This window comes from Schistocerca nitens, chromosome 3 (assembly GCF_023898315.1).
Source record: "Schistocerca nitens isolate TAMUIC-IGC-003100 chromosome 3, iqSchNite1.1, whole genome shotgun sequence".
Classification (NCBI taxonomy): Eukaryota; Metazoa; Arthropoda; class Insecta; order Orthoptera; family Acrididae; genus Schistocerca; species Schistocerca nitens.
The window spans coordinates 167,377,318-167,398,315 of NC_064616.1; the positions used below are offsets into that span (position 1 = coordinate 167,377,318).

At 39.4% G+C, this 20,998-nt stretch overlaps 1 protein-coding gene across 1 annotated transcript in view; it reads left to right on the forward strand.

Annotated features, from left to right (window-relative positions):
- Positions 1–20,998, forward strand: part of LOC126248109 (trafficking protein particle complex subunit 10) — a 151,384-nt gene that overhangs the window by 66,932 nt on the left and 63,454 nt on the right. Inside the window, exons 12-13 of the mRNA XM_049948787.1 lie at positions 15,127–15,255; positions 18,028–18,154. Coding sequence (XP_049804744.1) covers positions 15,127–15,255; positions 18,028–18,154 — 256 coding nt within the window. The remainder of the gene's footprint in view (positions 1–15,126; positions 15,256–18,027; positions 18,155–20,998) is intronic.

Consider the following 20,998-nt stretch of genomic DNA (forward strand, 5'->3'; position numbering starts at 1 on the left):
TTTCAAACACTATTAGCAAGGATTTGTCAATACTTTTCAAAAAATACTTTTCATGACTTGTCTGTTGGGCATGGATTGTTTCTGTAACACTAAATAAATTATCATTTCTTTGCCCATTTTAAAAAGTTTAAAAGCCTATATCACTTGATCTTAGTGTATGTCAGGTGTATTATGCAGAAGCAAAACCGGAAAAATCTGTATAACACAATGAAGAATTGTCAAACCAGTAATATTTGCTCTTAGACACTCAGTATGTATTGGTAATACTGAGAATGTTTAGGTCAGCGTCAGTACTATCCATCAGTATTTCTAGTATTGACAATACAACACTGCTCACCCTCAGACGATCGTTATATTGACGTATTGACAATGATGTTGAACATAAGAGGGCCCCTTAACTTTTTGGTCTGACACTTCTAGTATACTTCTCCTCACACCCTTGAAGATAGTGAGCTATTTCACCCACTCTTTGAACGCATGTGAGTACATGGCCCATAACTTTGCACTCAGACTGGAAATGTGTTTTTTATTTTTAAAGTACATTGGCGGCAAAATGGAACTGGACATGCAGGGAGTAAACAAAACTTTCACTGATCTACTCCATGAGCTGCAAACCCAAGCGATCTAAGCATTGGCGGAAGTATCCAAAAATGCTCTCTCCCCACGAATTTCTTCCATGGGCCAGACTGAAACGAATTGCGAGCTGAATCTGGCCAGCAAGGCCACTGGTTGCCCACCTGTGCAGAAGGCTATTTGGTACATCATTTAGTTGGCCAAATTGTGTCATTGAGACATTAAGAAATCGTGTAAATTCGATGCGCTACCAGAGATTATGTCGATGTTCATGATGAAAGAAAATTGGTACCCATACTGATTATATTAGATGCTCGATGACTCAGTTTATCTCTGTTGCATTTCAGCATCAAGTGACAGTTTCCATGCACGACTAAGGGTGTAGCCACTGTCTCTGTTAAAGGTTCTTACACATTCTGTTTCCGGTGGCTTCTTTGATGACAGAATGCCATGAAGTAGATGCATATTTCCATTTTGTCAAACGTAATCATATATTTGTTTATCAGGCTGTGTTTAGGAACAGCAAATTTATTGAAATAGCTATACTTAATGTGGTGCCAGTACTCCGTGCAACATTCTGAAACCATTTGTACTGACTGACCAATGTAATTGCTACCATATTCAAAGTACATTTTATAAATCCCAGAAACATAGAGACCAAGGCTGCCCTCCACTAGTCACAGTGTCTTGTTAATTTGCTTGGTTGGTCAGAAAATGGATTGAATATCATGTCTGCCTGCTCTGGGAAGTGGTCAGTGACAAGATGATCCACAAGGACTGGACTTTAGCAACAGGGTAGCCAGACAGGAGGCAGACACACTTCCCAACAGGGAAGTGGATGCTCTCAGAAGGGAGACACCCAGTAGGTGACACAACTGTGTGAAAATACCAGGTATCCTGCATACAATCTTCACCTTAGGTGGAAGCCTGTAGCTTCTGGGGTCAAAGTCCACAGTAGGTGATTGGCTGTACAACCATGTAGTGTGAATGGTCTCCATATCAAAGTAATAGGCTGGGACTGGTGACGTAACTTGACATCACACACGCACATGTGGATACTGTCTGAGAACATCTGAGCACACTGCAAGAGAGAATCTGATTCAAATACTATTTATGAAACCCAAGCTGACTAGAGTTTTCCTCTTGCCAGCACTTAAGCCCAGGAACCAAAACAAGTTAGCACACTTGTTTGCCACCGTGAAGCAATAATGACCTGCTTTTTTCATCAGGTTAGCTTTTCTGGATGGCCTGTCATAGCTGAAAGGTGTCTCAGTTTTGCTTTCCAGAAGCTGTGGCAGGCATATATTGCAGCATCAGCATACTGAATAAGTCCCATTGCATTCTGAATGTGTGTCCTTTTTTCACAGTGTGGGGTCACCCTGACAGCACCTCTCTTCTGTTTTATTGTTGTGTTTCATTTGCCCCAGTCATTTAAGTTCTCCAGACTAGGTCGTTGTGCAGCAGATATCTGGTCTCAGACTCCAGGAGTTCCTTGTCACAAACAGTTTTAGCTCTAAGTATCAACTTGTTTAAAACTGCCTTCTTTTATGCCAGATGATGAAAACTTTGCACACTGAGATACAGATCAGTGTCCCATAAACAGAGTTGTCTAGCTGGCCATCTGATTCTCGTTGAAGTAAAACATCTGAAAATTCTAATTTTCCTTCTCTGGCACTTAAACTTCTGCACGTCTCCTCTAGACTTCAATTGTGACACATTTAGTATGGCCATTGGAGTTGGGAACTTTCAGTTTACTGTGACATTTTCAGGCCTTCAGCTTTGAGATATTATTATTGCTCTTTCAGTATTCAAGAAATGGCTTGCTGTTCATGGACTGCCATTGGAAGGTGGTCAGGATTCAGTAGGCAACCAGTTGAGGGGAGGGTTGAAATAACCAAAACTTGATTATGCAATAAAACTGACTCGTTCACCAGCTTTATTGCTAAAGGCTAATGGATACACCAGTGCCTGGGGTGGAAACTGGCAGAGTGAGTGGACATTGCCTCCAAGATGTATACGGTAAGGTGCATCTGCTCAAGTCTAGAGCTAACTTGCAAGTCTGCTCCATGGCCCCCACAGACCATTTACAACCTTTTGATGGGTGGTTTGACACCACCATCGCTATTCCTAAAGTGCCATCCTGACAGCAATGCAAACTGTGAGAATGGCGTTTACCAAGCAATATGTGATCAGGCATTCAGTGCCAGTTGATGTCTAGCCACAGCTCACAAGAAAAACTTTGTTACTTCACATAAAAATTTGATTTGAAATATCTGCCTCTCATAGTCTGTTAGTCCACCATGTACGCTGTTTCCAGTTATTGTATTCCAAAGTACCTACAGTCAGAGAGGATTGATTGTGTCACAATAAATATCACATTCATTTCCTCCCTTGATGTACAGTGAAGCTACTGAGAAAATCTGGCTTACCAGACAGTGTAATAAAGAATCTGCGAATGCAGTCTCTTAGGTTTCCAAGGCTTTATGGTTGCCTAAAATTCTGAAAGGAGGTCTTGTTAATGCTATAGATGCTACAACCTACAGCTTAGCAAAATACCTGTCCAAGTTACTTAAGCTAATGGTTGGTCACTGTTAACATTGTTTTGAGAACTCTCAAATGTTAGTGGATATAATTAAATAAATCAGAAACAATCCAGATGAAATGGTGGCCAGTTTGGATGGTAGTCTCTTTGCTCACGAAAATCCGTGTCAAAAATACACGGAAGTTATTAGCAGATGGTTTCCATCATGAGACTGTCAAATTTTTTCACCATGCTTTGATGACCAACTACTTCTTGTACAGAAGTAAATAGATGATAACCAAGCTGTCACACTCCTTCCTTTCCTTGGAGCTACAACAAATAAAATACTGTTTAGCAGAAGCAGTATTCAGTCCATTTTCCTACCACCCATGAAATTTGACATGCTGTGCTACGTGAAAGATGGCTTTCCTTTCTGTGTTTTTGGAATTTATGTAATTCCTTGTGAATCTTGTAGCTCTTACAAATGGTTTCAGAACACTGCACAGGGTAGCAGTACATTAAATATTGTGATTTCAAGAAATTGGCAGCAGTAGAATCCAGTGTCAAGAACAAACATACAATTACATTTGAGGAAATGGAAATATGCATCTACCTGCTGACATTTTGTGATCAAAGAAGCTGTTGAAATTATAATGTGTAACAACTACTATAACCAGGACAGTGGCTATACCCATAGTGGTGTATGGAAACGGGTGCTTGGTCCTGAAAGGCAACAGATAAATAAACTGAGTTGTCTGCCATCCAATGAATGACTTCTGAATCTGGTTCTTATATATTGTATGTGGTGACTTCATCACATATTTGGCCAACTAAATAAAGTACCAAACGGCCTACAGCAACTTTCTGGCTGTAATGACAGAGGAAGTTGTCAGAAGCTTGAGGCTGAAGACAAATGCCGGTGTTGAACATAAAATATGCAAATACTGTCAGTAATTGCATTCTTGAACATAACTGAAGATGCTAGCCGAGCCTGCATGTCACGCTGTTATATTTGACCATGAATGGCACCTGTGCAAAGTCTTCAATATATTGCAAGTGTAAGTCATGGTCATAACTGTGTTCTGTGTAGTTTTGGTTGCATTATGTTGAAGCTTAGTGAATTAGAGTGGGGGAAAATTGTTGGTGCTTGTATGGTGGATGCTTCCATAGCTAAGTTAGCTGAAGTGTTTGGTGTTTGAAAGGGCAACGTATTGAAGATTTAAACCACATACAGTCAAAGTAAAAAAACATCATCTGTCGGTAAGTCACAACACAAATGAATGTGAATGATTGTTACATACAGTCATTGAAGAGAGTTGTGACAAAAAATAAGAGGACGACAGCTGCAAAAGTCACTGTAGAACTGAATGTCGCACATGCAAAGGGAGCTCCATAAGCATGCAGAACGAGCTGGAATTCAAAGCTATCTATCAGTGCTGGAAATGCCTGTAACAGGAAAACATGGTGTTCAAAGCCATAAAACATAGACTATGGAGTAATCAAGTAAAGTCATTTGGTCGAATGAGTCTTGCTTCACACAGTTTTCAACTTCTGGCTGCGTTTATGTTCCGAGAGTGAAAAATGGTGAAGGTTCAGTGAGGATTTGGACAGCCATTCGTGATAGTCCATGGGCCCCATGGTTACTTAGCAAGGTCACATTAATGCCAAGGATTATGTGACCAATTTGATGTATGAGGTCCATCCTGTGGTACAATGTTTTTTATCCTATGGTGATGCTGTACTAGCCCTTGCTCCCACAGCTCACAACGTTGACTGGTTTTCTAAGTATGAGGATGGATTGTCATGCCTCGATATGGCCACCATAGTCACCAGATCTCAATATTACTGAGCCTTTGTGGTCTTTGTTTAGAGAGAAGGGTGTGTGATCAGTATCCACCACGATCATTGTTACTTGAATTTGCACTATTTTGCAGGAAGAATTATATAATATTCCCCTGTAAACAGTACTGCACCTGTACTTATCCACTCTGAGATGACTGGAAGCAGTTTTGAATGTCAGTGGTTTTGCTACACCGTATTAAGCTGGTTAATATGTCCACCTCCTGTATTTAGTAATTACCCTTAAATACTCCAGTGATGTTGAGATGCTTCAGAAGTTTACTGCTAATCTTGTAATTAGGTACTAGCAGGCTCTTCCCCTTTGTTATAGACATTGCCACAAATTTACCCACACTTAAACTGTGCTGTCATTCATTACACCAACTGTAATTTTGTCCTAGTCATCCAACGACGATACTTTCCTGTACACAACAGCATCGTCAGTGAACTACCCTATAGTGGTGATGATCCTCTCTGATAAATCATGTATGCATATTCAAAATATTAAAGGTATTTAGCACTTCCTTTGGGGTCTCTTGACATGACTGTTGTGTCAGCTACAGTGGGAGACAGCATTGACACAAACAAGGAAGGAGAAAAGTTGCATTGGTTGGTGGCAGGAATCCAAAATTATCTGTACATTAAATTTAAAGATTAATGTAACACTTTATTTCTAAAAAGAAAAGAAACAAAACTTCTCTTTATCAAGTGGCCACCTGTGCTTTTTACATGTAAATTCTTTTGTTTCTATTACTACTCGCAGAACGCAGGCTAATAACGTACTCAGTACTGATGCTCTTGAAGTCTGTGACCAAACTGGACTGGCTAGTGATGGGCATTTGGTTAAGTCCGCGTTGACAGGGGGCAGTGAACTCTCTTCCTGGAGGTGTGGCACTGCCTGCTATTTTCACTGGCGTAGGGGCCAGTACCTTCTTGATGCTGTTTCACAGCACTGCACTGGTTGGTGTGCAGTCAATGCTTTAGGGACTGCACAGTTACCTTTAGTTCTGTGGAACATTTGGCATCCAATATAATCTGTTGGGCTCATTTAGTGGAATATTTTTCAAGGCTATCACAGTTTTCCGAAGACTCCCTATGCTCGTATCTTAGTTAGTAGTTGAAGTTGTGAGACAATTTTGAACACCTTTTAGAAATCTAGGAAATGCAATCTACATGTTACCCTGCATCTACTCAATTCCAGTCATGTTGGACTATTCGCTGCACAAGAGATTTTCAGTAAATATGAGCTTGGAAAAGAGCTAATTGTACCACATATTCAGTGTAAAATCTAACTGGAATTCTTTGAGAACCTTGTGTCTTGTTCACTTTTAGTATCAATGGGTGCTGGTATTGATGCGTCTCATTTGAGTCTATATGGTGTCACACTGGTGTGACAGTATACTCCTGCATGCATGCCTTTTAAGTGCAGAACTTAAAACTTGTTCTTTCTATCTGCTGTCTCCTGTTTCAACACAAAACAGATTCTCGAGACATTGAATGGAAAGTTTGGACCCATTCATTGTTATATGTATGAACAGAACATCTAGGATTTGCTGATACCTATAGAATCAAAAGGTCATATGATTAAAACTAAATTAGTGCCAGAGGCTGGGAATTGCATGAGAATATCTGAATGTTTTATCTGAAAGTTACTTTATGCAGATAGAGAACTGACTCATGATGGGAATACTCCTAGTATCAAGTACACCCAAACTTCTTGAATTAATTAATGTGGAGAAGGGCCTAAGTAAAGTGATCTTAATGCTGTTTAGCTGTAACAGTATTGTGGACTACACGTATTACAAGAAATGATAGGAAAATATTTTTGCTTAGTAAGAGTGACAGTAAACAAATCACAGAATACCTGAGTAATCAGCATCAAATATTTAGCTTTGACGATAAAGATATATAGCACCAAAATTCAAAAGCATTGTACAATACACATTACAAGTGGCAGGCCTCAGATGCAGCCATCGATTCGGCTCATGTTTGGCAGCTCAGTTGTGTACAACCTACTATATAGGACTCGACATTCTGGCTCAATACCCCCACTCCCAATTTTGAGAAAACCACCCCTTAAATTCATGACTTGCAGTAGACTCAAAATTGACAAGTTAGGTAGATTGAGCATTTTTTGTCATATAGATGGAGTCTGCAAATGCATATTTTCGTAGAAATCAAAGGAAAAAACTGTTACTGTTGCCACTTATGCATCATCCAGGTAAATGCTGTTCAATTAAAGTGAAGCTGGTATAGTGATCAGGGCATCTGGTTGGGGAGCACAGAACTTTAGTTCAATTCCCAAAGGCATTTTGCAGTTTTCCCCTTAGTATTATTGTCCATATCGAAACTGATAGGAATAGGAAGGAAAGTAAGGTAAATAAAAAGTTTTAAACATGGCTGCATGGTCCGTGACCGTTTACAAATTAAAGTTAAAGCAATTACAGACTTTGGTTGCAAGATTGTAATGGCTTTAACTTTAAGCTAAATAAATTAATGTTGTTGTTGTTGTTGTTGTTGTTGTGGTCTTCAGTCCTGAGACTGGTTTGATGCAGCTCTCCATGCTACTCTATCCTGTGCAAGCTTCTTCATCTCCCAGTACCTATTGCAACCTACATCCTTCTGAATCTGCTTAGTGTATTGATCTCTTGGTCTCCCTCTACGATTTTTACCCTCCACGCTGCCCTCCAATGCTAAATTTGTGATCCCTTGATGCCTCAAAACATGTCCTACCAACCAATCCCTTCTTCTAGTCAAGTTGTGCCACAAACTTCTCTTCTCCCCAATCCTATTCAATACCTCCTCATTAGTTACGTGATCTACCCACCTTATCTTCAGCATTCTTCTGTAGCACCACAGTTCGAAAGCTTCTATTCTCTTCTTGTCCAAACTGGTTATCGTCCATGTTTCACTTCCATACATGGCTACACTCCATACAAATACTTTCAGAAACGACTTCCTGACACTTAAATCTATACTCGATGTTAACAAATTTCTCTTCTTCAGAAACGATTTCCTTGCCATTGCCAGTCTACATTTTATATCCTCTCTACTTCGACCATCATCAGTTATTTTGCTCCCTAAATAGCAAAACTCCTTTACTACTTTAAGTGTCTCATTTCCTAATCTAACCCCCTCAGCATCACCCGATTTAATTTGACTGCATTCCATTATCCTCGTTTTGCTTTTGTTGATGTTCATCTTATATCCTCCTTTCAAGACACTGTCCATTCCGTTCAACTGCTCTTCCAAGTCCTTTGCTGTCTCTGACAGAATTACAATGTCATCGGCGAACCTCAAAGTTTTTACTTCTTCTCCATGAATTTTAATACCTACTCCGAATTTTTCTTTTGTTTCCTTTACTGCTTGCTCAATATACAGATTGAATAACATCGGGGAGAGGCTACAACCCTGTCTCACTCCTTTCCCAACCACTGCTTTCCTTTCATGCCCCTCGACTCATATAACTGCCATCTGGTTTCTGTACAAACTGTAAATAGCCTTTCGCTCCCTGTATTTTACCCCTGCCACCTTCAGAATTTGAAAGAGAGTATTCCAGTTAATGTTGTCGAAAGCTTTCTCTAAGTCTACAAATGCTAGAAACGTTGGTTTGCCTTTTCTTAATCTTTCTTGTAAGATAAGTCGTAAGGTTAGTATTGCCTCACGTGTTCCAACATTTCCACGGAATCCAAACTGATCTTCCCCGAGGTCGGCTTCTACCAGTTTTTCCATTCGTCTGTAAAGAATTCGCGTTAGTATTTTGCAGCTGTGACTTATTAAACTGATAGTTTGGTAATTTTCACATCTGTCAACACCTGCTTTCTTTGGGATTGGAATTATTATATTCTTCTTGAAGTCTGTGGGTATTTCGCCTGTCTCATACATCTTGCTCACCAGATGGTAGAGTTTTGTCATGACTGGCTCTCCCAAGGCCATCAGTAGTTCTAATGGAATGTTGTCTACTCCCGGGGCCTTGTTTCGACTCAGGTCCTTCAGTGCTCTGTCAAACTCTTCACGCAGTATCTTATCTCCCATTTCATCTTCATCTACATCCTCTTCCATTTCCATAATATTGTCCTCAAGTACATCGCCCTTGTATAAACCATCTATATACTCCTTCCACCTTTCTGCCTTCCCTTCTTTGCTTAGAACTGGGTTGCCATCTGAGCTCTTGATATTCATACAAGTGGTTCTCTTCTCTCCAAAGGTCTCTTTAATTTTCCTGTAGGCAGTATCTATCTTACCCCTAGTGAGACAAGCCTCTACATCCTTACATTTGTCCTCTAGCCATCCCTGCTTAGCCATTTTGCACATCCTGTCGATCTCATTTTTGAGACGTTTGTATTCCTTTTTGCCTGCTCCATTTCCTGCATTTTTATATTTTCTCCTTTCATCAATTAAATTCAATATTTCTTCTGTTACCCAAGGATTTCTATTAGCCCTCGTCTTTTTACCTACTTGATCCTCTGCTGCCTTCACTACTTCATCCCTCAGAGCTACCCATTTTTCTTCTACTGTATTTCTTTCCCCCATTCCTGTCAATTGTTCCCTTATGCTCTCCCTGAAACTCTCTACAACCTCTGGTTCTTTCAGTTTATCCAGGTCCCATCTCCTTAAATTCCCACCTTTTTGCAGTTTCTTCAATTTCAATCTGCAGTTCATAACCAATAGATTGTGGTCAGAATCCACATCTGCCCCTGGAAATGTCTTACAATTTAAAACCTGGTTCCTAAATCTCTGTCTTACCATTATATAATCTATCTGATACCTTTTAGTATCTCCAGGATTCTTCCAGGTATACAACCTTCTTTTATGATTCTTGAACCAAGTGTTAGCTATGATTAAGTTATGCTCTGTGCAAAATTCTACAAGGCGGCTTCCTCTTTCATTTCTTCCCCCCAATCCATATTCACCTACTATGTTTCCTTCTCTCCCTTTTCCTACTGACGAATTCCAGTCACCCATGACTATTAAATTTTCGTCTCCCTTCACTACCTGAATAATTTCTTTTATCTCGTCATACATTTCATCAATTTCTTCATCATCTGCAGAGCTAGTTGGCATATAAACTTGTACTACTGTAGTAGGCATGGGCTTTGTGTCTATCTTGGCCACAATAATGCGTTCTCTATGCTGCTTGTAGTAGCTAACCAGCACTCCTATTTTTTTTTATTCATTATTAAACCTACTCCTGCATTACCCCTATTTGATTTTGTATTTATAACCCTGTAATCACCTGACCAAAAGTCTTGTTCCTCCTGCCACCGAACTTCACTAATTCCCACTATATCTAACTTTAACCTATCCATTTCCCTTTTTAAATTTTCTAACCTACCTGCCCGATTAAGGGATCTGACATTCCACGCTCCGATCCGTAGAATGCCAGTTTTCTTTCTCCAGATAACGACGTCCTCTTGAGTAGTCCCCGCCCGGAGATCCGAATGGGGGACTATTTTACCTCCGGAATATTTTACCCAAGAGGACGCCATCATCATTTAATCATACAGTAAAGAAATTAATAAAAAATAATAAAAAGCTAGGCAGGTATATTTCTCAAACAACTTGGATTAGGAAAGAATTAAAATTTTAATCCTTGTCACCTTACAATGGCTCTTTCACTCACTCTGTTACATGTCCTCACTTTTTACAAACAAGATGCATGGTTCTTGTCATATAAATCTCAAAGCAAATATACTCACATTGCCAAGAACACCTCATGAATGCAATGTTAGCACATCATCATCATTCTTTCCAAAGCTTTGGTGGAAGACAGACTTGGTTTACATTTAAAAATATTTCTTTTTCAGGACTTAATTTTGATTCCTACCACATGTACGGTAACAATAATTCTTGTGTGCATTCTGCCCCACACCCCACTATAAACAACCGTCATGTGGTTGGATGTCTTTAGTCACAAGTTCACAGCAGTCTTACTCGAAATTTTTCTCGTACAGCGAGGCTTAAATTTTAATTCCTTACTGACCAAGTTGGTTGAGAAATTTGTGTAACTTGTTACTTCTTATTGATTTACTTGCATTATTAACCCTTATTTTCCTACCAATTTTATTATAAGAAAAAAAGAAACCTATAGAATGCATTCCGGAATTGAACACAGGTTCTCTGCTCCCCAGAGTGCCAGTGGCACCTTCATTGAATTACATTTACATTATGGGCACCTAAGTGAGAGTTGCAATAGCTTTTCCTTGATTTATAGGAAAATAGGAGTTTGCAGACCCCATACATGATGATGAAAAATGCTCAACTTTCAGTTATCTGTCACACTCAAATTTTGAGTCGATTGTATATTTGAAATTATCGGAAGTTTACTTTAAACCAGTGGTGGGGCATTATTGAGCCAAAACCTCTCAGAGGCCTTAATTGTAGTCTGTACACAAGCAAGCTGCCAAATAGGAGCTGAATCATTGGCAATGTCTAATGCCCTCCCCCTTGTTCGACCAGTATGTGCTGAACAAGGTTTTGAGGGACGGGAAAGATCCACTGTGGTTCAGTAACCACGATGGAAGTTTGCTACGAAATGCAAATAGAGCCACATCACAAATTTTAAGATAAGCTGTAGTCTTGTTTCAAACCAAAGCTGCACAAAGCAAAAAAGAACATAAAGAGAGCAGGGTGAGAAATAAAATTTTGTAATCTGATCTGACTAAAAATTTTAAGAAATTTTGGTTCTATTTAAAGTCAGTCAGCGGACTGAAATCATCTATTCAGTGGCTCAGTGATCATACTGGCACCAAAACTGAAGATGGCAAAAGGCTGAAGAACAGAATTTGTTATTCCAAAATTCTTTCATCATGGAAGAGGATAATATGTTTCCTCATTTTGGGTATCACACAAATGTCATAATTTAACATATTTGGATAAGTAATCATGGAACAGAAGATCAACTAACATCACTCAATTGGAGTCTGCCATCCAAACAGCTTTTGCTAAACGTCAACACCTTATAGCGGTCTTCTTCGACGTGCAGAAGCCTTAAGACACCACATGGCGGCACCAGATCCTCGCTACCATACACAATTGAGGTTTCTGCGGTCTGTTCCCAATTTTTATTCAGAAAATCTTGTCTTGTATTTTCTGGGTTACTAAGCTGGTGCCTCCCACAGTTCTCTCCATATCCAAGAGAATGGTGTCTGGCAGGTCTCTGTACTGAATGTCCCTCTCTTTCTAGTAGCCATCAATGGTCTGGCAGCAGCTGGGGGGGGCCTCAGTATCACCCTCCTTGTATACTGACAATTTTTGCCTTTACTATTGCTCCTCTAGGGTGGGTGTTGCTGAATGTCGACTGCTAGGCACCATACAAAGTGTGCAGGCTTGTGTCCTCACCATGGATTTTGGTTTTCAGCCAGCAAGACTTGTATCGTGCACTTATGTTGACATAAGTACCAGTCAAACACAAGGAGAACTTTACCTCAACAGTGGTGGAGACTCAATGTGGTGGAGACTTATCACTTTTTAGGTCTGATCTTCGATGCTTGGTCAGTGTGGATTACCCATTTTTGTCAGCTTAAACAAAAGTGCCGGCTGCATCTTAATACACTTCACTGCCTGAGTAACATAAGCTGGGATGCAAATCGCACTACCCTTCTGCAGGTTTACAAAGCCATGATACAGTCCTGTCTTGATTATGGGAGTCTGACATATGGTTTGGCATCACTTTCAGCATTTTGAATACTGGATCTGATACACCATTGTGAGATTCAACTTGTGACAGGAGCCTTTAGACATAGACATGTGAACAGCTTACTTATATTAGCTGGGATCCTTACATTGCAGATCAGGCACCTACAGCAGCTTGTCATTTATGCTACTTGTTTGCAGCTCTCCTAAGCATCTGAACTACTGTTTCCTCTTTCCAAGCACGGAAATCCATCTCCCACAGTGATGGCCCAGATCAGGGATTACAATTGCAACCCACGTTCGGTCCCTCCTCTCTGAACTCCAGTTGTTTCCTCTACTACCTCTCCTCTGGGCCCACTCATGTGCAACTCCATTGTGCATCCCTTGGCCACAGCTTTGTCTTGATGTATCTCAACTTTCCAAAGACTCAGTTCATCCCGAGGCCCTCCGCCACCAATTTTTCTCAATCTTTGGTGCATCCCAGGGTTCAGAAGTAGTCTATGCTTATGGCTTGATGGTTGCTGATCATGCAGGTTTTACTTACACACACACACACGGGACATACTGAACTGCACTTCTTGCTGGATGGTTGTAGTGTATCCACTGTGGAGTTGGTCACCATATCTGGTGCTCTTGAGCATATCTGTTCCTGCGCAGGTAAGTCCTTTCTCATCTGCAGTGACTCCTTGAACAGTTTGCAAACTCTTGACCAGTGTTACCATCGCCGTCCCATTGTCGTGGTTATCCAGGATTATCTGTATGCCCTTGAACAGCGTGGATGCTTGGTGACCTTTGTGTAGACCACGAGCCGCATTGGGATCCCGCGGAAAGAACTCACTGATAACCTGGCCAAGCTGGCTGCCAGTAAGCCGACTCTTGGAATCCATATTCTGGAAACAGACCATCGATCGGCATTACACCCTTCGCATTTTAGGGGTTTGGAATACAGAATGGTGCACTCTGACTCCAACAAACAAACTACGACCAGTAAAGGAGACTACGAATCTGTGGAAGTTCTCCATGCAGACTTCTTGCAGGCACCCTTTGCTGGCTCCACATCGGCCGTACTTGGCTGACACACAGTCGTCTCCTCCTACCCAATGTCGTTATGGCTCTCATTTGACAGTGGTCCACATTTTGATAAACTATCCCAATCTAGCCATTTTGTGGTAGACACTTAATCTCCGTGGCTTGCTACCCCTGGTGTTTGGAGACAGTGTCTCAGCAGCTGACTGTTTTGCATTTTATTTGTTAAGGAGGCTTTTACCATTCTGTTTAAGGGAGCCCCACTTAATCTTGTCGGCCCACTGAGTGGTTGGCAGAACATTCTGTTGCCACCTCTGCTCAGACCGAGCGGCGGCTGTGTGGACTTGGTGGTCCACCCCAATCCTCACCCTACCTGCCCTTTTACTCTTCCTCCCCTCTCTTGTGAGGTCTGTTTGACTTGTTCATCTTCTGTTTATCTGTGCTTATCTTGCCATGTCTGTGTTGTTCATGTTTCTTAGGCAGTTTCTGAGTGGTTTACCTCTGTTAAATGGCGGGGGTGAGGGATTTATGTCCCCTCATTGCACTCTCCTTTCGGGGGCTTCCAGCTGGTCCCTAGATGGGGCACCTCGCCTGCCTTTCTTCCTGTGTCTCCTTTTTTTTTCCATCCTATATTAGCCTTTGTTGACCTTTGGTAGACCTTGGGATTTTCTTCCACTGAGTTTTGTATGGTAGACCTCTGATGTACAGTCACATAGACCTGTCTGTTCGAGAAAAAAGGTACTGAGGACCTAGTAGTCTGGTCCCTTTAATCACCCAACTAACATCATTCGCGTGTTTTGTAGGCATCAGAACATTACACAAATCTTCAACAAACTCCAGTATCAGACACCAAAAGAGAAGCATTTTGTTTCATGGAGAAATTCACTGTTGAAATTCTAGAAGCATAAGTTGAAAGAAGAGTTGAGCAGCATTTTATTTTGTCTTTCATGTATCTTGCAAAATGACCACGACAGGAAATTTCCTGAAATTAGAAATCATATGGAAGTTTATCAGGAGTCATTCTGCGTACATACCATTCACGAATGGAACAGGGAGGGAGGAAAACAGTAGTGGTACCAGAAGTATACTCCACCACACACTGTAAAAGACCTGCAGAGTATTGATGTAGATGTAAATATTCTTCCTACACACAATCCAGAAATGGAACAGAGAGAAATAATCATGTAATACAATGAGAAGTGCACATTGCCATGCACTTCATTAAGCTTTTCAGTGTATAAATGTACTTACGGAAGTTGCTTTAAGATAATACACAACAGTTTTCCTTAAAACAACATATGCATACTGGCTTGCCCTTTTCATAATAGTATGAGTACGATTTTCAGGACAGAATACGCATTAATTTCATTAAAAACAAATGCAAAGGCCACAGTATTAGGACATGGCACATGCATTTCCTCCTGTTCAGTTTCAGTTCTACTGATCAGTTAAAAATTGTTTTCCATCATATTTATTTTGTCAATGCTTCAGTGAAAATTATTTTCTCTAGATGTAATATTTTTTTCTGCCAGGTACATTAAACCAGAAGCAAATAGTGAAATCGCTCAGAAGTTGGCTATGCTGGAACATCTAGATTATAAACAGGACAAAAATCTTGCTTCCGCCAGCGTTGTTGCGAAAAACCCAAAACAGTTCCTCAGGTATTTATCTGCTGCATTGCTCTTTATCTCAATTGTCAAAACATTATGTAAATTGTTAGTGCTAACTTGTTTATTTTACCTCAAGAAGAATAATAAGTACAAGTCACATAAAATGAAATGTAATTTAACAGAGGAAAGTTTCTACAATAATCAGCTGTCTATTTTTATTTCTATATACTGCAGTAAATTTATGAACATGTTACCTTTATTAATTTAGTCAGTTTCTTTAGAGAAACAGACTAGGTTTTTGTGTTGCTTGTTTTAAAGACAGATATTCAGTTCAAGAATTCCTCACTTTCTGTTAAACATTGCCCTTCTATTTAAACACATTATATTTGTGGAAGATCCACAATGCGCAACTCCTTCGAAGCTGTGAGTATCACATGGCTTTTATTGCTTTAGCTTGATAAGCATTTTGGCTTACTGAGAATACAACATTTAAAGTATTGTAATGAGAAAGTACAGTTTAGGTTATTAATGAAGAACACTGATATAGTATAAAGAAATTTCAGTCCATCTGATTTTGCCAGTGTACTTTAATACAAAGTGTACACTATAAAATTTAATTTTGTGAGTGCTGATCTGAAATATGCTGAGCATCTGAAATATGCTGAGAGCAAATGTGTGATGCAATTCTCACCTTATAGCAGCAGTTCCTGCACGTGATACCGAAAGTACTTAAAATTGTTAGATTTATAAAAATTACATTCTCTTAATTGTGTGTGAAAATTTGAAATGTATAAAGGTAATTGTTAACAAGTCGTACAATTTGGTGAAGTTAGTAACAAATCACCCTTTTCTCTTAGTACTATTACATGGGTAGAGTGATACTTCGTGTATTAAATAAATTATTGGCCAAACTACCTGTCACCTGGCATTTTGTCGGAAGAATTTTGGAGAGGGGTGTGGGGTGTGCATATACTGCTGTAATAAGGGATGGAAGTTTTTAAAGATATACATTTCTGAGAAAGGTAGTTCAGACTTTCGATCAGTTACCCCTAATAATGAAAAACTGCACATTCTCCACCGGCAAATTGGCATTGGTGTCGTCTGCAGTTCATAACACAATAGTTGATAAAGAAAATCTGTCATAGCATGCTGTGGGGAATGTTGAAGAATCCTTCTCAACCTTTTCCATCTTACTGTCTAAAAGAGAATAATTTACTATCTCACATAAGGAAGCTATCTTTATCAAAAGTTCTTTGTAATATCTTCATGGGGAAGACTGTGGAGCAGGACTAGTGGTTTTTTCCATGAACTTGGGCAGCATTTTTATCATTCAGGGAGTTTCTTGTTTTTCTTAATGTATCACACCTTCTTATGAGTGAATCATTCTTTTATATATAGTTTATAAGAAGATACTGGCTGTCAAATGGTTGGAAGGACAAAAATGTTGTTGTATTGTACAAGTGACAATTTGTAACTTCAAGGAGCAATTAAATTGCACTTGCCTCCAAGAAAGTTGTGTATATGGAAATTTGATACGTGCTGTATGTGTAGCATTGTGACAGTCAAGGAGAGTTTATGGTATGGCCTTCCTCATTTTTTCTCATACTTAACGGATTTGAAGCTCAGTGCATGGACTTGAGTTTCCTGAAGCACTATGACATAGTTCCCAAACAACATCGAAGAATCATGTGGTGCTGAGGGAATTAGATTCGGGAACGAGACACTAAAAGTAGTAGATGAGTTTTGCTCGTTTGGACAGCAAAAGTAACTGATGATGGTTGAAGTAGAGAGGATATAAAATTTAGACTGGTAGTGGAAAGAAAAGCGTTTCTGAAGAAGAGAAATTTGTTAATATCAAATGTGGATTTAAGTGTTAAGAGGTTTTTTCCAGAAGGTATTTGTTTGGAGTGTAACCATGTGTGGAAGTGAAACATGGACGGTAAACAGTTTAGACAAGAAGAGAACAGAGATTTTTGAAATGTGGTGCTACAGAAGAACGAAGATTAGATGGGGAGATTGCATAACTGATGAAGAGGTACTGAATAGAATTCAAGAGACAGGAAATTTGTGCCACGATTTGACTAAAATAAGGGATTGATTGATAGGACACAGTCTGAGACAGGTCTAGTATTGGAGGGAAGTGTGGGTGATGAAAATCATTGGGGAAGACCAAGAGTGGAATACGAGAAGTGGATTCAGAAGGATGTATGTTGCAAGAGTTATTTGGAGATGATGAGGCTTGCACAGGATTCAGTAGCATGGAGAGCTGCATCAAACCACTCTTTGGACTGAAGAAGAAGACGATGACGACATTTCTTTCACCTCTATTAAAGATATGTTAATGAAAAAGAATGACAGGTTGCTCTGCAGTTCCGAGACCATGTTAAAATACAGGTGCCACTCTGACTTACTGGGTAAACCAGTTCATAGCCAGTAGAAAAGAACACACCACCTCCAATGGGGTCTTGCGTAGTAAAGCATCATGGTGTTCAAACCAACCCTGCTGAAGACAGTTCTACCTTTAGTTTGCAGTGTAGAAAACGTAAATAGAACACACTGTAAGAGAAACTGCAAATGTGGTGTTAATGAAGTTGAAAAACTTGACAGTGACATCCGTTTATTGGTCAGATGTATCAGTTTTTAACTGTTGTACACTGGCATGGTGTAGTCATTGTAGATATAATTTTAAAAAGTTTTTAGTTTCTTGTAACTTGCGAAGTATTCAGATCTATGTATACTCAGTAAGAAACATTTGTATTACATTCCATAATAATAAAATTATTAAGATGTTTTTAATGATGTACAATCTTCTTCATATTTCAGGAGGACAGATAGTCAAGGAAAATATAAGAAAGTAAATGCAGCAGTAAAAAGTGATTTTATATGCGAGTTCAGTTTAGACAATTTCACTTTATATCCTGGAGTCAACACATTTGTATTGAAAGGAAAGGTAAGATGAAATTCATGTAACTGCAAATGAATATTGGCGTAATTGTGTTTAATTCATGTAACTGCAAATGAGTATTGGCGTAATTGTGTTTATATATATAATTTTGGGTCTTCAGTTATTGAAACTGCTTCTTTATAGTGAATATTTTGTGAAACAGATGATGCATATTTAAAAAGCCACAACATCTGAGATATACTCCATTACTTACAGTGTAACTGCAACTGTTAGTGCATCTCACAATGCTTCAACATGAAAGATGTGTACAAAACACACTATAAACTTCAGCTGCATTTAGATTATGTCATCATTTCTGACTTAGGGTGAGAGGGTGTACAAAATTTAGTTAATTTTTTTCCTTCAACATCTTTCTTTGAGGTTGACACTAATGTTATTGAATCCATTATTACAATCCTCCAACATCTTTCTGATTTATTATGTAGATTTTGATCATTTCAGTCCTATCCCAGTATGCATTAGATGAAGATGGCAAAGAGAAGGCCAGATGAAGCTGAAATTGGTTACAGTTTTGTGAAATAGAAGGCACAGTGAAGGTGAAGGAAATGACACTCTCATTTGCTGTGTAATTAGTGTAGATGGTAGCCGGCTGAAGTGGCCGAGCAGTTCTAGGCACTACAGTCTGGAACTGCGCGACCACTACGGTCGCAGGTTCGAATCCTGCCTCGGGCATGGATGTGTGTGATGTCCTTAGGTTAGTTAGGTTTAAGTAGTTCTAAGTTCTAGGGGAGTGATGACCTCAGAAGTTAAGTCCCTTAGTGCTCAGAGCCATTTTTGAACTGTAGATGGCGCCATTCCGCCTTTACCATTTAGGAGCAGATAGAAACATGCACATGTAGGAAAGGGGATTGAGAGTGTGAAATATTGTAATGGTCAAAACATAAAAATATATAGCTTAGGATGTGGTAATATCATCTCTGAAATGGTAGTGCATAAGTTCAGAACTGGCTCTTTGTGGTTTAGTGCACTAGGCAATTGATGTATTTAGCTTTAATTGAGCCACAAATTTCTTTAGAAAGTGTTTGATACATTTACTTACATAAGAACAAGGTTCCATTTTTAAAGTTTTCCTTCTACTTGGTTCAGGCCAGAATTAAGGTTATCCGTTGCCATAGCAGTGAACCATTACAGGGACACCAGTTGCTGTTGGGGCATTCATTGACCACCATGCCACTGTTGAGTGAGGTTGCTAATGAGTAGTGTAGCTTGACCACAATAATAATGCATTTATATTGTGATGCTGGTAAGGAGGCAGAATTGCCAATGACATAAACATACTAAACCCAATTTGTGTAATTTTCTGGATTTTTACCCTAAATTGGGTACTCCTGAAATGCTTACATTCTAGGTTGCTTAAGAGTTTGCCTATTCAGGTGTGCCAACTGTTGCCAGTAACTGTATAGCTTAAGCAGTTGGTAAACATTCTCTTTTTGTCAGTTACTTGCTCACTTCAAAAACCGAAGGACTATTTAATTGTTTAATATTTAACAAATCGGTTAGGTAATACAACACATAAGTATTGCAAAATCTGTTTCGTGATGTTGAGCAATATGGTCTGTTGACAAAATCAGTGGACCTGTGTTCAGGAAGGTGGGATCTGGCCATCCAGATTTAATTTTCTTGTCATTTTCTAAATCTCTTCTGGCAGGTGCTGGAAATGTTCCTCCAGCAAAGTCACAGTATATTTTCTTACCACTTCCACTGACTAGTGGTCTATTTCTAATGACGATGGTGAAGATAAGTAAATATCACTATCATAATCTTAGTTAATGATTAAAGCATCTCAGCTGTGTCCCATTCTCATACATCAACTACCCATCTTTTATTTGTTTACCAAACATTCCTTCTTTCCTTTCATGCTAATGGTTCAATGTTTATGTGCTACTATTATTGGCCCAAGTTTTTAAAATTTAAGCTTGGGTTATTTTTTGTACATCCAAAATTCATAGTGAGTGTCGATACAGCTGCAGGTATTGTTCGTAGCTTTTTACCAATGTCACTGTATGGATGAATGTTGCTACAGTTGGATATAACTTGAGGGCTTCTTGCATGACATTCAGATAAAAATAACTAGATTCTCAAGCTTGGTGATAACCTCAGTAGAGTTAACGTTTTGATTCTTTAAAAAAGTGAATTTAAAACATACATCCTTGAAAGCTTTTAGTTTGCAGTTCTGCTGCCAGAGTACCACCAGATGATATTTAGAACATATTGCTGAATGTTTTTTGTCATTGTGTAGTATAAAAAGAATATTCTATGAAATTGTTAACTAACAGACTAAAATGGGTTGTTAAGATGCCTAATAGCAGATTATTTTATCCTTCACACATGTTCTTACTCTGGCTTTTTATGAATGAAGGTTAATCATGCCAATTTCATTATGATGTCATTCAGTGAATGTGGAGATTTAGTCATCTGAAGTCAGTACATTTATTACATTAGAATGTAAGGATGCATTTATGGTGCCACCTTGCTGCTCGCTGGCATGGCACCGTGATGATGAATCAAACCCACTGTGTCTTATTGGTCCATTTAACGTGTACCATTCTTGCTTGCCCCACTACTCACCCTACTGCTTGCTACGATCCTTGCCAGGCATGAGCAGTTTTAATTCCTTTTTTAAAACCCGGAAACCTGGATCCTGACTGGTTGTTGCAGTAACCATGGCAAAATACGCTGCCATAGTCTGGGCAATGTCTAGCGGATCCATGTGGAGACAATCATAGAAAATGTAAAAAGTGAATACCTGATGAAAACAGCCAAGGTGGAAAACTTCAAAATGTCTTTCAACAAATATATGGCTGTGGTACCCCACACGAAGAAAATGAC